Source organism: Lepidothrix coronata, unplaced genomic scaffold (assembly GCF_001604755.1).
Source record: "Lepidothrix coronata isolate B3197 unplaced genomic scaffold, Lepidothrix_coronata-1.0 Scaffold42, whole genome shotgun sequence".
NCBI classification, from domain to species: Eukaryota; Metazoa; Chordata; class Aves; order Passeriformes; family Pipridae; genus Lepidothrix; species Lepidothrix coronata.
Window position 1 is genome coordinate 2,705,838 of NW_016690222.1, and position 17,116 is coordinate 2,722,953.

The 17,116-nt window shown below is 36.5% G+C and overlaps 1 protein-coding gene across 3 annotated transcripts in view; it reads left to right on the forward strand.

Annotated features, from left to right (window-relative positions):
* Nucleotides 1-17,116, forward strand: part of PARK2 (parkin RBR E3 ubiquitin protein ligase) — a 706,473-nt gene that overhangs the window by 247,334 nt on the left and 442,023 nt on the right. For all 3 annotated transcript variants that reach the window (XM_017813699.1, XM_017813701.1, XM_017813700.1), the window contains exon 4: nt 2,839-2,957. In XM_017813699.1, the coding sequence (XP_017669188.1) occupies nt 2,839-2,957 (119 nt within the window). The remainder of the gene's footprint in view (nt 1-2,838; nt 2,958-17,116) is intronic.

Consider the following 17,116-nt stretch of genomic DNA (forward strand, 5'->3'; position numbering starts at 1 on the left):
GTTACATGTTTTGTTAATACTGATATGTCAGAGCTGGTGCATAAGACAGATTTCCTTGTTCCTGTTTCTTTCAGTTCCCCTCTGAAAAGGGGCCCAATGGGATGCAGTCTCAGCCAAGGGCCATGCTAATGTAGGCAGTGATGTAAACAAGTCAATACAGAGTTTAATGATGGCCATCAGTATTGCATTGTTAGGTGTCTTTCAGCATTTGCATTTTTAGTCCAGTCTTTGTTTTGCCTGGTGATGCTGCTCAGGACATACATGTAATAATGTAACTGAGCTTTGTGAGAAAGTGATCAGCACACGTGCATAAAATAGTGAATGGGTTGCTGAAAACTCCATTTAACATATTCCTTCTAAAATAAGTGCATTCCTCTTGTCCTCTTGTTCCTTTCCTTCTTCCTTGCTATAGCAGACATTTCAAAAGTTATTCTGTGCCTCTGAATAGTTCTGTGCTGCTTAACTGTTCCAACCCATTAGATTATAAATTTGTTTCTCGTGTTTCAAATTTGTGCATAGAGGATGTGTTTAGAGGGACTTTTTGTATTCATAAAAAAGGAAAACAAAATTGAAAGTGCTAAGAAAAATGACTATTGAGGTAATGTAGTCTATTTTTGCACAGAGCAAATATCAAGCTAATGCATAAGATTTATCCTCTATAGTAAATCAGCAATATGTCTCATTTTAGGCCTCTCCTATGACTACTAATTTTTACTGCCATATTCAGTCATGCTGATTTATGCCATACTATCCTGTGAATATTTTGCAGAATATTATCAATAAAATAATTTTATTTTTGGGTCCAGATGGAATGAGCTTAGAACACAAAGACACAGAGCATGATTCCTGCCTCAAGTATTTTAATGCTTGAAATAAACTTGGCATAAAATGTGAGACAGGGACACAAGACATCAGGGAGTGGAGGACTGGATCAGGAAAGGCATCAGCCAATTAACAAAATATTTTATGCTGTAAGGGCTCTTGTACTCAGATGGCTCTGTTTAGCTGGAAGGGTTTCATTAGAGTCATGACAGGAATCCTTCTGGCAGGAATCCTTCTGGAGAGTAGGAACAAACTAAGACAGGGAGTGGTGGCACCACAGAACTACTCAGGATAAGTGCCCCTACTTGTGAACAGAAGCAGCCCTTTCAGTAGTCCCATGAGACAACCCCTATAAGAAACTGGAACAATGGGAGAGGACTGGGGATAAGAAAACAGGTTCTGGTCTCACTTCCTTCACCTTGAGGTCAAGTCAGGAATAAGTGGCTGAAATCATCTTGTTTATTTGTGGGCGTCTACTAGTTTGTATGTGTGTGAATATATGGATGTGTGGCAATTTTCCACAGAAACTGAATTAAGTTTAGGTTTTGTTGTGCTTTATGTTCTGGTATGGTGATTATTATTCTCCAGGGAAGCATGAAAATACTTGATAGATTAGTTAACTAAAATTAGTATTGGATACATCACTGATGTACTCTTATGTAACTTATGTTTCTGAAGAATTGAAAAAATATCACAAAATTTCTTCTTTCAGCAGTGTATACATCTACATTCTTTGTAGACATCTACATAGTTTTTTATAGTAAGCAAGTTTTTTTGAATGACATAGTACTCTGAGGTTGAGCTTCGGACACTGAAATTATATTTTAATTACATTCATATGATATTTGAGAACATTTATCTTAGGACACCCATGAATAGGAATAGCATGTATTTGTTAGGCATTTTGCATTGGCAGGACACAGGGTCTGACCCTTACTGTGTGAGAAACACGTAAAAATAAAGCAGGTCAGCCATGTTTAAAAATATTATTCTAGGTAATATTTACTGTGTACATAAATAGAATATACTATGCTGATGAATGCAGAGAAAAATAGTAGAATGGGGAGAAAGACAGTGAAAAGGTTTTCATCTCTAAGGGACTGCTACTGATTCTGAAGTTCCCCAATGTTAATGGGTCAAATCTGTTGAAATTGAGAAATATCTGTTTAAAACTTTATTCTGATCTTAGTTCAACTTCTGATAATACACTTGAGTCTCTGAACTTGGAGGTGTATAATCTAGATTTAATTCATGCCATGGATATTTCAAAATTTTCTAAGGAATAGCAGTAGGCATTCTAAAAAGTACTTCACTCCAAGCAGTGATCAGCATTGCCTGTGAAATCAAATTCATTAGCATTGCCCTGGGCTTCCACAACTCTCTGCATATCACATTCTGTTCCATAGTTTCACAAACAGCATGCGTTTCATTTCATTTTCCTTGAAAATTTACTTGGCCTAATATCTTGGCAGCAGTTTACAAACTTTGCTAGGTTATACATCTGCCAGCAAGGATAAAGAAGTGGCTTTCAGTCTTCCATGAATAAAAGTAAATTTGCTAAATTAAATATTTGTTTTCTTTCTATGATATCAGTCAAACTCGTCTTTTAAACTTCATCCAAAGAAATTTTCATGCAATTTGACCTCATAAAACTTGCAGCTAGACAAGTAAGATGCAAATTATGGAGAGCTGAGGTAATTAATCTCATAGACCACTTGCCAAAGATTACAGTTGGTGCTCATGAGTGGTAAGCTTAAACTGTAGACAGGATGCATTTCCTAGGAGTTACAGTGTAGTCCACCTGTAATTATTGGTCAAGAAGCAGGAGTTACTGGAAGGTGTTAAGAACTAGACCAGGCAAGATAAGATGATCATAATGCTGTCCTCAGAAAGTAAAATTATTTTAACTTATTACTTAAAGAGTCAAATAGAAACCTTTCACAACAGTTTGTTACTGATTTTCAGTATACAACAAAAGTGGTTGTTTTCTGTTTGTTTGTTTTTCCCTTCTGACAGGTGCAGCTAGTTACAACAGTTTTTACGTTTTTTGCAAAAATTTCTGCCAAGATGTGAAGCCTGGGAAACTGAGGGTCCGCTGCAATGTGTGTAAACAAGGAACCCTGACCTTGGATAGGGTAAGCTTTTTTGGATTTTTTTTCAAGGTTTTGGAGTATATGGAAATGATATATCTAGTTTTTTCTGTTTGCATACATGTGGCTACGTATATATGTATTCCTACTTGTTTTTTTTCTTGCTGTTTAAAACCAAGAAGAGTAATTCAAAGGCTTTTGAAAGTTTCGTTTATTTATCTCCATTATTTGCATCATATGCAAGGAACAAAGTGCAGATTAGAACTCCAGTTCTGGAAAGACATAGCCCCTCTTTGAGGGCTAATGATTAAGCTGGTAGTATGCACAATGTATACAACTACATGTATGCTAAAAAGATGGGATTATAGATGCTTATTCAAAGCTTGTAGCAGTTGTAAAGGCCACAGAAAAACCTGAATTCAGATCTAGATTTGTGGCCGTTATGGAATGAGATAAGAAGGTTTTGAGTGGCTGTGCAAATGAGAATATTAATCCTTCCAGCCTAGTTGCTGCATGTAAAGCCAAAGGAAACTTACTGCGTTGGACTAGAAAGTTAGTAGGAGATCTGTCAAGCTTGGTTTGCATCCTAAAATGAGGAAAGTGTTTTTTTGACTTGAATGTGCAGTAGTTTGTTTGTTTGTTTGTGTTTGTGTGTGTTTTGTTTCTTTTAGTTTTTGGTTTGGTTTTTTGTGTTTTGGGGTTTTTTTGGTCTAAGTGCTGCTGAATTTTACTGGTTCTGTTACTGTTGAATGAGAGCCTCTTCTCTCTCATAAATCAGTGTTTGTCAACCAAGTTTGTGATTGTGAGAGGTTTAGGTTTTGAAGGAGAGTGAGCCGTACCATGCTATAGCTTGGGGCAGGGACTTTCATATTTGGCACATGTGCAGATGTTCAAATTTGTTTTCACTGCGGTTTAAAGTGGTTAATTTCAGCTTCATGTTCTCAGTGTAGCACAGTGCTTCAATGTCTCTACATGTAATAGCATTATAAGAGTCTTTAAAAACCCAGCTCCTCTATTCTCATTGAAAAGAATAAATCATACCATGCTTATACACATCCAATTCAAAAAGCTATAACAACGAACTCCCTCAAGTTTTGTGTGCTAATCCTGAATTACCTGACTGTCTCTGATGTATTTCAGAGGCTTCAGAGAGTTACATTTTGTGGTGTTCCAGATGAACACATCTAAGGGGATTTTTTTCTCTCAAAAGTTGCATTTAGTGATTAGTATAGGCTTAATCACATATAAATCAAGACACAAGAGAAGTCACCATTAATGTACATTTTCAGTGGTGGGATGGATAGAAACACAGGCAACATTGTATTCAGCTGGAATACAAGCAGTCAGTGCTGCTGAAAGACATTGCTGTTATCACTAGATGAGTCTGAATCTTGTGCATCACATTGATGTCACAAAACATGAGTCCTTTGCTAGACTCAGTGTCTTTCTTCAGCATGCCCACTTTTGGGAATGATGACTTTCACATCTATACCGTTTGGTTTGGAATCTCTATGTTCCTTTTATTAAGTAAACTTTAATAAATTTCCCAACTTTTCAGCTTTTATAGTGTCTGCTAAACAGTGTTATTTGTTTTGGAGACTTAAAAACCAACCAACCAAACAAAAAATCCAACCTTTTATTGTCTCCCAGGAATTCCTCATAACTCCATGCTGGAAACTCTATTATAAAAAGTTTGAGTATGGTATGCTTATCAATAAGTTCTAATTGCCTGGAATGTACATGGGCTCACATTTGTTTAGCATGTACAGGGTCGATGAAACAATAAATATACACAAGCTGATAAATTCAATTGAATGGACAGATTACAGCAGCTTCTTTTTTTTATTTGCATATTGTACAGTAAATATGAAAAGAATAGCTGAAAACTTGCAGTGGAAGCTGTTCCAGTTTTCAAGATTGATTAAAAAAATCCCAGCTTTCAGAAGATTTGAGAAGTTACTTCAGCATAAAAGTACAAAAGACAAAAGGAAGATATCTTTTGGAGAGTATCAAATGATAATTTTAGTCTGTTTTAGTTTTTAAATAATGCTTGTCTATGAAATTAATTTGCACTTAAGATTCTTGTTACTTTTCTCCCAAAACAAAGAAAATCTTTTATCATTCTTTGTCTCTCAAATTCAAGCAGAACACAGAAGTTAGGAACAGTGAGCATGCTGGTTTTGCAGCTTGGGCTGTCAGTCCTCTGGACTTCTAAAATGCAATATTTGAAATATGGGCACACTTAGTCTCATGAATGTGCTGTTCAACAGTCAGTTTGTTTTATAAATACATAGCGTCTACCTCAGTTCTCTGGCTGTAGAGATACAGATTTGGCAGGTGCCTGGCCCTTGTGAACCTCTTTTTTTGTCATTTTCTGGTCTCTATTCCAGGGAGACAGGAAATAATTCCACCTGAGGACGCTTCTAATATGTACTAAGACTCATTTATTTTTCAGTACTGTGTAGAGGCCTCTCTGTGTTAAGGCCAGGCAGAAGTGTGGCCCATACAGAAAGTGCTCTGCTTTCTTCAGTGCGCTGCAGCCTACAATAGGCAAGTTCTGTCCAGCTGAAACTCTTACTGTCAATCATTTGACTTTAAATGATATGACTTGCATATCACAAAAAAGTTCAAGTTAGTATATTATCCCAAACCCTTTACCTTTCGCCTCCAATCCCACTGGACTGTGTCAGTGATTGCTGATATACATCTTCTCTACTGGTTCTACAGTTATTTTCCTTGTATAGAGAAATTAGTCAAAATAAAGTTGACATGAATAAACTGTAAAAAAAGCATGTCTGTACCACTATACTACAGATTTGCCAGCAAAGCCACATTTTTGTAGCTCTCTTTTTTCCTCCCATTCTTCCTGAACCGTGCCTGACCTTTACATGGCAACACAGCAAGTTTCTTGAGAATCTCTCTTATGCTGTAAGCACCAAAGCACCGTGTAAACCAGCATCTGTTACACTAGTTCTTTTATTGAGATGAAAGTGAATACCTGTGTAAAACGCACATAAAGCTTTGGGCAACTTTCACTTACTCTACATGCTAATTCTTTTCCTACCTAAACTACAAATGACCAGCTTAATTAAATTGAGCTTTCTTTTTTCATGGTGTGTTGACTTACATTTTAAAATATTACTTACTCATTTAAACAGTCTTATTCCAAAACCTTATTTAACTGTCATGCCTATTTGCATAGCATTATTTTAATATATGATGCTTAGAGTGAATTTATGATACTATATTTCTCTGAAATTAAAGAGCCCACTGTTTTTATTTTTACCAAAGACATCCTTCTAAATATTAAATTTATTATTTTTCATTTGACACTTAGGCTGGTGTTTTATGGACATTTCATGACCTAATGCTTTATGGGAGATACATACCAGGTTGATTTAATTATAAGAAAACGTCAGTCAGTCCAGAAGTATCAGCTCTCCCTAGTTTCTCTAATTAATCAAGCACAAAAGCATGTCTGCAAAGACTGAGTGTGGGAGTCTGGTGTAGACCACCTAGAAACCTACCAGTAACTTTCTTCATATAAACTGAAAATTTTAGTCATTAGTTTCACAGTGTTGTTCGTTGGTTGTTTGGGGTTTTTTTCATATCATACAATTCTGCAATTTGTTTCAGGAGCTGTGATTCAGATAATTATGATATTCTTCTTTCCAGGAAAAAAAACCACAAAACGAAACCACCAAAAAAAAAAAAAGGAGGCAACAGAAAACCTAAAATAAACAAACAAAACCCCACAAAAGAAAGTCTAATTAAAGCAGTCACATTTGCAGTTCTTCTTTTGGAGCCATAAGAGTGTTAATATTCATAGTGTTAACTCTATATTGAAAAGGAAAATGTGTATCTGTGAATGGAAGGCCTGATTCTGAAAACTGATATGCACCAACTATACACAAACCCAGACTTTTTCAGTGTAATTGATTCTGTGATGTACTCCTGGTACAAAAGACATTTGATTTGGTATCTGTCATAATACTGAATTCAACTAGAGAAAGACTGTGGATTGAAGTGTGGTAAACAGACTTTAGGTCTCCCTACTCAGCCACAGGTGCTATGGTGAGGCCATTTCTAATGCGGGGACTCATTACTATTTGGTCATTCTTCTCATTGTGTCCTTGGTAGTTAGTACTGGTTGAGTTTTCAGTAAATCTTCTAGTGCAAGCACCCAAAGGAGTTTGTCACAACTTCTTCTATACTTTCCAAGTGTTCCTTATAGTTCACATCATTTTATCAGATCTTTTCAGACATAGGGAGTTATATCTGATTTAGCTCCCTGCAGCTGAGGCTTAGTTTCTGGCACTTACAGGACATTTGGTGTGAATAGTCCCATGGCTGTCCCTGCCCTCTGTGCTCCAGAGGAGCCTCCTGACTTCACAGGTTTTGTTAAACTGTCTCTGCCACAGAACTGCTCCTCCATCATTTGTCGTACCAGGGGTGTTGCTTTCATCTATTGCTTTTCATCTTAACCTAACAAACAAATGGGCATTTGCTGGATTTTGTTTCTCTGCAGCCATGAAAGGCTTGCCATTTAGGTCTCCTGTCAGTTAGAATAGGCTGTGAAGTACATCCCAGTTCTGTGAGGGAAAAGCGCTGTGGTCTTATGAGTGCCTTTCAATGACTGAGGAATAACAGGTCATAGACAGTGCAAGTGCTCTTCCTAATAGATGGTGGTGTGGCATTTGGAATTCGATACTTTCATATTTCCTAGGAAGAGAAAGATCTTTAATACAATAATTTTTTTTAGTTCTTTCTTCCTAACTCTTAAGTTATTTAAACAGGGTGTTTTCTTTTTGATGAATATAAACTTTTACTTCTTGTTTATATATATATATCATTGTGAAACTCCTTTCCCCAGTACCTGACCCCTCAACAGTGCTCATTTCAGATCACATCTTTTTCATGGAATTAATTACTTGTATCCTGGCTCAGTGACAAAGAAAGGAAAGAGTACTGCTTATGGCTTTGGAGCAAGGCTGACTGAAAGAGAAGGGGACAAGTAGCACCTCTGAAATTATGTAGCCCTTACCGATGCTGAGTCAGCTTCTCCCCTCTGCTGGTTACACTGCAGGGGTAATATTGCAGTCAGATTACAAAAAATCAATCTGTCCTTTGAAGCTAAACTGCAAAATAAACACTCATTGAAGTGTATGTGATAAAGTGTGATCTCATTTACAGGCTAGGGAAATATTAAAAATGTGATTGAATTCTTGAGACTGGGTGACGTAGGTATCTGTCTCTCCAAAATTACATGTCTGCTTTGAGGATAAAAATGTTTTTGATGTATTTTAGCTAACACATGACAAACACTATGTGTTAAATTACTTCTGCTGAATACTGTGCATAAGAAAGTTACCACTGTAATGTGTTTTCCACGGTCAAACTAACAAATGTGAAACAACCATTTATTTTTGGGTTCCTGCTAATGAATGTGTTAGTACAAAAATAGCTTAATTTCCCTGCATTTGGCTGACAGAAGTAGTACTTACAGGAAATTACATGTATTCAATATATGTGCTTCTTTCTACATAAATAATGGGAAATGTCTCAATTCTGACATCTAAATTACCACGACTGGGCACTGATGTTAATGCTGCCTTGAGAAGACTAGTGCAGAGAAAATGAGCTCTTGGAATAATTTTTTCCAGGGTTTTCAGAGATTCAGGAAATCTTTTTGCATTACTTATATTAAGTCAGCATGCTTAATCATAAGCCTAAGGTTTTTTTTCTAGTGAACCAGTGTTTTATGAGAGTGATGGAACATCTTAAGATACAGATGTGTTATTCTGTTGTGTAGGCCAAGCCCAGAGAGATTCCAGAGAGAAATCAGGCATATTCTGATCTTCTCCCTACCTGCTGCACAGGGAAATGTACTCTTCTGTGCACTCATTTTTCATATAAACCGATCTGATAGTGACAGATCGATCATGAATATGAACTGCTGAGACTCTTAGTGCAGAACTATACTTTGATAGTAAGTCCTGTCTCCTAATGGTGTTCGTCTTTCACGTCCAAGTCCGTGCTAGATACAAAACCTCTATCTTTCATATCCATTAGATAGTTTGAGCACTTTCCAATAACAAAATCTGTCTCAGAAAGGAATATTTTTCCATCATAGCAAAGGAGAATCTATCACGAATTGGCATGACCAAGGAGGCAAATATTTTGATATTTTGTACTGTAGTTCCACAAGTGCCATCCTCATAAGGAACTCATGTCATCCACTCTTCCATATTGTTCTCATGTTGCTTGCAGTGACTTGGTGCAGAGCATCAGCATTAAATAAATGTAGTGCTAAGCTGACTCAGAATTTGGAATTACTGGTGGAACTTTCCTAAGAATGATCGCAGGTGGTCTGCAGGTCTGATTCTGCCATTGCTCATCCAGTGTCTTCAATGCTTTTAATTCTGTGGTTATCAGAAGAAAAAAAATAATCCCTACATTTCTACTTTTAAAAGTCTGTTTTCTTTGATGATATGTTAGATTTTGCCAAATCCATCCACACCCTGGGAAGGCTGCTCCAATGAATGTTCCTGGGCCCTGTTTAAGATACTGTGGCACTTACAGAAATAAAAAAGCTCAACACTGGGTGACTTAAAAATTATTTTAAAAGCATTTTTTTCTTTCTCCTTCACTTCTGTCTTTGGCTCCAAGTCTCAATTCCCACTGAACCTCTTAAAGGAAAGCCTCACTCTTGCACCTGTCTCACATAGTGACACTGCCATTGTGGCTGGCCTCCAAAGTGCTCAGCTCCATCTGAAGAGAACAGTTGGTAGGATTCAGAAGACTTGACATGGGTTTATTCAGGTTTTTGGCTATATATTTCCTTTACTTTTTAAATATCCCTTAAGAAAAATTTCATTACATTGCACATCAATTGTAATATACAGTAAATGAAAAAAAAAATATTTGATTTATGAAAAAGAAAATATTCCATACATTTCAAAAGACAGGAACAGCAATTCTTTCATGCAAAATAAACTTGGCAAACAGAACAGTTTTGCCTCTATGTTGGTAAAATAATATAGGTTCTTCTTTCATTTTAATGGGACAAGAAATTGTATTTTAACTCCTAATTCTGTTATAAGCTCTGAGATATTGATGCATGATTTATAATATTTATTGCAGTATGTGTTTTCAGTGATATTACATATTATAAAGTGTCTCAAAAGCTAGAAAAAATACCAGCTATTGGAGAGAGGGAAAATGACTTCAGTATTATGTACTGCTTCAAGTCATGCTGTGAAATAAAACTGCCTTTTAATGTGCAGCCTACAGTGAGTTTCTCCAGCCTGGGTGACAACAGTCGTAAATGAAAAGGAAAATAGTTACCAAATTTACTTTCAGAGAAGACTTTTGCATGAGTTTCTGAATCAAACCATTTTGCCAGAGAGGATAGATTTATGCCTAGTAATACAGATGGTGTTCGGTGTATCTTGTCCTTCCAGTTGCTGTGATGTCTGAGAAGTACAGACTCACAGAATGGTTGAGGTTGAAAGGGACTTCTGGAGGTCATCTGGTTCAACCCTCCCTGCTCAAGCAGGGCCACCTGGAGCCCATTGCCCAGGATCATGTCCTTTTGAATATCTCTAAGAATGGAGACTCCACAGCCTCTCTGCTCACCCTGTGCCAGCCCTCAGTCATCCTCACAGTAAAACGGTTACTTCTCACATTCAGGCAGCACCTTCTGTGTTTCACTTTGCGCCCATTGCCTCGTCCGGTCACTAGAGAGATCTGAAAAGAGCTGGGTGTGTCTGTTTTACATCCTCCCTTCAGATATTTATACACAGAGGTGAGATCACCCCTAGTGTCTACTTCAGTATATCATGGAAGGCCCGGGATTATGCTCAGAGTAACACTTGTTTTGTCAAAAATATTAGTTGCATTCGAATTGGTTTTCTGTAATGTTGCACATTCTCTGAACATATAAATGTAGATCAGATTGTGGACTCTAATCTTTTTCACTCTTTTATAGGTCTTGTGCTATTTCTATTAATGTTTTTTATGATTTTTTGTTTAGATGTATACCTTTGGGAAACAAACAAACAAAAAAGGAGTACCAACAGATGTGATAAGCCTTACTCAGCTTTAGTTTTGGATATTCTTTGAGACAGAAATGTAACCAGAGAGGGAACATTCTTTCTCTCTGCTTGCATATTGCATTCACAAATGTGTATTGTTGGCAAGGGAAAGGAAAAGTTGCATTTTTTTGCATATTAATTATTGGCAACTATGACAGTATTGTCTTAACTACATGTAAAGATGGCCCTCTCTTCCATGCAGTAACTCCTTCTCTTACAAAGAAAGACCCTCTTTCTAAAGTTTCTTAGCCTTTTATGCTGAAAGTAGATACAATGAATATTCATCAGCATTTTAAACATTAGAGCTACATATGTAGGTAAATCCTTCTTGATCTCGTCTTCCTGTCTCTCTCTCTCTCTCTCTCTCTCTCTCTCTCTTTTAGATCCCCTTTTCTACTAAATAAGACCAAAATGTGCTGTGGATATGTTGCTGGAATATATTACAGTACAAACAAATCATGGGCTGTGACAGTGGGGCTTTTTTTTAATATGGCAGCTGCCACTGAGATTCAGATGTCCCTGTGCATAACTCTCCTAATTTGCTTTCTTTATTAAAGAACAGCCAAACTTCTGTCTTCCCAGTATTATTCCTTAGATAGCTGTGGGGACAGAGACAGCATGCTAGCACTACATTATTTCAACATTTTTCATAATGATGAACATTAAACAATTCTAAAGGGTCAATAATTTTCCTCTTGATCTTTAAGGTGCTGGAATATCTGAGGCACCAGCTGGCTCAAAAGGAAAAAATAAGTATATTTACGTAAGGTATTTTAGTAGCAGAAGTAGCAAATGTCAAATTATAAGTGCTCCTTCATCTCCATTAAGAAGCTGATGCATGTCCTAAATTATTATTATCTATAGTATGTTGATGTAAAGTATTGATAACTAAACAGGTTAATTTAAAACATATTAAAGAAACTACTTACGTCTAAAAGAACTATAAACAGATCTCTATTCTACCTCACCGCAGAAGAAATCCCACTACAATTGTAGTGTCTGAGATTGTGGGCTTTTTCCTGGTTTGGGACTGAATTATGCAATAAGAAAGGTTTAGAGTACTTAAACATTATGCAAGTAAAAACTCAAGAGTTCTTTAACTGAAAAAACAGCTAATTTTAAGTTATATTGCTAGGGTTGTGATCTAAAGGTATTAAAGTCAAATTCATTAAATCTTTCCTCAGAGCTTCATTACTATAAAACATCTTTAACGTAATGGAACCACAACCATGGTAATTATATTGATTTAATTTTCTTGGCAGAGGTATGCAGTGTTCTAATGATGGTTTTCCCCTTCTTCTTGGGGGTGATGACCAGTTAGTAATCCACGAATAAATTGTTAGTACTCATTTAAGTTTTTCTGTTTTAAGCAGCTGAACAAAAGAAGACATCCATGGTTCCCTATAGTAATTGCACGTGTTTAAAGCTTGCTCCTTTATGCAGAAAAAAGAGTATAGTGGTATATCCTGAATGTAGAAGATGTTTATGTTTGGTTTGGGGGTATTTTTGAAAGTTAGTAAATGCTTCTCTGTTAAGAATTTGATTATCTTAGGAGTCCAGTTGTTTGGGTTTTTTTTTTTGTTTTTAACTATACAAATACACATGTAACATTGAACCCTGAAGTTTTTCTAGACTATTTGCACACCATCATAAAAGATGAGAGAAGAGAGTATCAGTGGTATATTTTGATTTGATCTGCTTGTGCACATCAGCTGTTTATGATCTGATGATGAAAGCATTTTGCAGTTGTTTTGAATTTGTCTGTACATCTCCAAGTTCTAGATTTTATTGGTATCTTTAAAAATTTGAATTCAGGCTTGATTCATTAGAATCAGTATGTTCTGCATGTCCTTATTTCCATAAGTGCTGTCAAAAAAGTCAGCTCAGTTGGCAGAAGTTACCTTTTTCAGAGTAAGGCACTGCATTTTAGCTGATGCCTCAGGTTCCTATGAAGAGCACCAAGAGAGGTTTTTGCTGGCTTTTTGCTGCTTAGCTCTGCACATAACCTGCCAGCTGAAAGTACTGCTGCCTTGTTGCAGGGTAATGTCCGTAACTTTGAAAAAATGACCAAAGATGGTGTTATTTTTCTGTTACCAATCTAGATGTCATAAATGGTAGGGCATGTTTTCAATATTTACCTCAAGTGTATCGGTCCTCCCTCAAGTTGCAGATTGCCTGTGCAGCTAAGAGGACGTACAATTTTGAACTGTCCTCATCTGAGCAATGTGTTCATTCTAGATATTCATATTCTTTCTGTACATTTTGACTTGCTTGATTTGAAAAATTTAGTTTCAGATGGAGGAAATTAAGAGGAATGCAGGATGGGGCTGTTCAGGTTCTAGGCTGTGATCAGAAATGAGAGCCAGCAGGTTCTCTGCCCCCTTCTATCTCAGCGCTGGGTTTTTTGGCTAGTTTAAAAAGCTGTTTCCTGAAATTCAGGCCCAGTGGAAAGGCTAAGACTGATGACTTTGGAATTTTGGCAAAACAGTAATTTAAAGAGGAAATTAGAATTCATAGGCTTTCTTTACTTCAGAATGAAATTGCTAGATTAAGGTTCTTTTAAGTCTACAAATTTTGCAATTTTATTTAAAATGCTTGTACTCTATTGGAAAAATTTTCCTTCAGTTTGACTCTTGTGTTTCTCTTCTGCTTTTACTTCTTTCTAGCATATTTCAGTTTCTATATGTCATTGAAGAGAACTGACATTTTGTAGCTTTCTTATTTAGAATATAACCCATATATTGAACCTTAACTTTGTGCAGTGAGCAGAATCTTCATGTATACTTCAGGGAGGCCACATAGTTATCTACAATCCATTTTGCCCTGTGTTCTCTGATAAAAGAAATTAGGGACCCTGAATGGGAAAGTGAAAAATAGTTTACTTTTTGTACCAGTACAGATACTCATTTTGTGCTGGCTGAATATGTTGGACATGCATGGACAGTAATGTGTCACAAGAAAATGCAGGTAAAATTTGGTATAGGTTTTGTTATATTCTGATAAAATCATGACTATTATTTCCTAATGCAAAATTTGTTGAATGCCAGCTCGTCCATAACTATAATAAAACCAACTAATGCATAAATGAATTCTGGCAATTTTTAATAAAATCTGAAAACCTGATATGACAGGGAAGAATGCTAAGAGGTAACCAAGTGTGTGAACACTAAATGAAGGATTATCCTTATTTGTGAAAAATTCATTCTAGCGAGAAATTGAATTGGGGGCTTCTCTCAAAAAAGAAGGGCTACTGTGGCTAGTGAGTCAAATCAAGGCCTGATATTACTCCCTTTACAGTAATAAGGTTATGTGAGACCCATAAACAATACACAAGTGAGAATAAATGTGACTGAGTACTCTATGCTCCCTTCTCTTTAAAGATTCACCTCCAAATAGTAAAGTACTGATTAATAAAGGAAGTGCATCACTCCTCATATGCTTGATCACATTCAGTTTTAGAGCATGTTGCATGAGCAGCCTCACCTCTAGTTTGGTATTTTTATCTTGTAGCCAGGATTTTCTGTACAAAGCACATATGAGTAATCTGTGTATAAAATGACTAACATGCATAAAATGGAAGATCTTGTATTTATTATTCTTTCATCTGAAGAAAGAAGATTTTACCTGAAAATGGCTGGTCCAGAACCTGCTCTGTGTCAGTGACATAGAGATTAATGATAAAGAAAACATCAAAAATCTTCAGTCCACTGATACTGACTTTTAATGAGTCTCAGCGATGTGTAGCTAGCAATTTCAGAAACTAGATCTGTTACGAGTTAGACTGCAACAATCTTGGCACTAGTTTACTGTAAATAGATGCATTCCACTTAGAAAAACAATTTGCAATAGACTTCCCTGTCTCTATGTACTTTAATTATACATAAACATTCTCCAATTACACAGTGTGCATAAATCCAAAAGCTGTTGGTAAAAGCTAAGACAGTAGATTAACTACTGGGAAAGGCTCCTTTTAATGAGTAAACTAAGCTTTCTGTGCTGTCAGGAATTGAAACTGTCTCACACAGCACAAGGTGCGCCTGTAAATGCTGTGTCTTATGTAAAAAAGGACAAGTGTTTTAGCAACTGGTACACAACTCACCAAAAAAAAAAAAAAAGAGAGAGAAAGAGAAGGAGAAAACCATATGGATCTGCTCCTTTTCAAATGCAGATTGTTGAGGCTGGAAGTCTACCACTTAGTCACTGTGTTCTCCATTTGACCATATGCTTGAAAAATCTAGTGGAATGATGTAAAAACCCTAGTTAGCCTCCTGAAAACAAAATATAGTAGAATAAAGTGGAAAAAGGAAAGGATTTATTTAATTAATTCTTACTGTTTTACAATATCTAATATGTTTTATTGTCAATGGCTCTGATATTTTATAGTTTCTATATCTGTCTCTTGGCATTTGACTCTCTTGAAATATATGGGATGAAATCTCTTGGTATGGCTTTACATTTGAGATGAAATGACAGGGATTTTTCTACCTGCTCCATGCAGAGCTAAAGCTCAGCAGAACAAAATACACCTATTAACAAGTTATCTCATATTTGTACAAAAATTGGAAGCACACAGATGGAAAAAAACCTTATTTTGTGATCTGTTACAACCTTATGTCAACCTCAACTATGCTGTTAAAATTTTGATAAAGTTACTATAATAATGGCCAGTCTTCGCGAGCGAAGATTTGGGAAAGGTCATTAACCCTTCGAGCCTGCACAGTGGATTTTTTAGGTGAGACACAGCGTGCGCTGAACTGAGCCCACCCTTTAATCCTGAGGTTCATCTGCCGGGGCCGAGCGAGCTTGGACAGTGGCAGTGAGGTCCCCAGGACGTAGGTTTGTTTAGAGTGACCTTCTCTTAGATGGATTGCCTTACAGGGCTGACGAGCTCCATCTGCCCGGGGGGCTGGGAATCGAACCCGGGTCGCAGCGGTGAGAGTCCTGCACCCTAACCACTAGACCACCAGAGGCCCCTATAATATACTATAATCAGTCTCTATATGAAATGAAGGACATGACCATATGTAGCAACTTCCTTGGCTGTCCTCCTGCTTTCACTTTGCAAACAAGACTCAAGAGAGGAGGGATAATTCTGACATAGATGAGGACTTTTTGAGAGAGGATGGGGGAAACTGAGTTTGGTGTGTGTGTTTGAGCAAAATCCCTTTCAAATGGGGATCATGACGGAAGAGGCCTCTCATTTGTGACAACCAGCAGCATGTCTACATTAGAATAAAATTTCATTTTGGGAGTATGTGGAGAGAATCATTGGTCTCTTTTGAACAAATAGCAACAGATAAGCAAATTGGATTGAAAGAAGCACTTGGCTTCCACTATATTGTTTTACAATTTCAGTATAGTGTAAAATCATGTAAACAATAAGATCCAACTTGTGTCTGCAGGACCCACTGGCTAAGACTCTCCTCAGACACCAATCTCAGTGTGCAATGTCTGGATAACACTGATATATAAAGATTTATAATCAGTAAACAGGGGTGTTGTATAATAAACAAGAACATAGTTCTTTCTTTATTTTAACATTAATTTATGCCTATTCATGGTTTGAAAATTACAATGTTACTATACACAGTCTTTTTATGTACTTTTTGTGTATGTTTATTTATTCATAAATATACAGTATTCCTTCATGGTCAATTAACTACATACTGTAAAATTATAGTAGTACATTTTTCCTAGTCTTTAGTAACCAATACAGGTATCTATAGAATTTGAAAGTTCATGAAAAGCAGAAGGTTTATTCTCTATCACTTATAACTATTTGACATTAAAGTAAAACTTTTACATATGTAATATTTGTCCTGAGTGATGTTATGCCTCATCCTCACTCATAAAAGTGACAGAAAATTAATCCTCTGTGAAAAATTAATCTTCAAAAGTTTTACACTCCACTTCATTACCTTTGGAAAATACTTTGACTGAAGGAATCCTTTTCTGCCTTTGCATTGTGGTAGAAACCTTCCATCCTGATTTTCTGTCTTTCTAATAGGGTTTAGAAAGTAATAGTATTTGCTGCAGCAGTTATTCAGGACCATATCAAAGCCACAAACTACAGACTACTACTTCTGGGACTGCTGTACCAGAAAATCT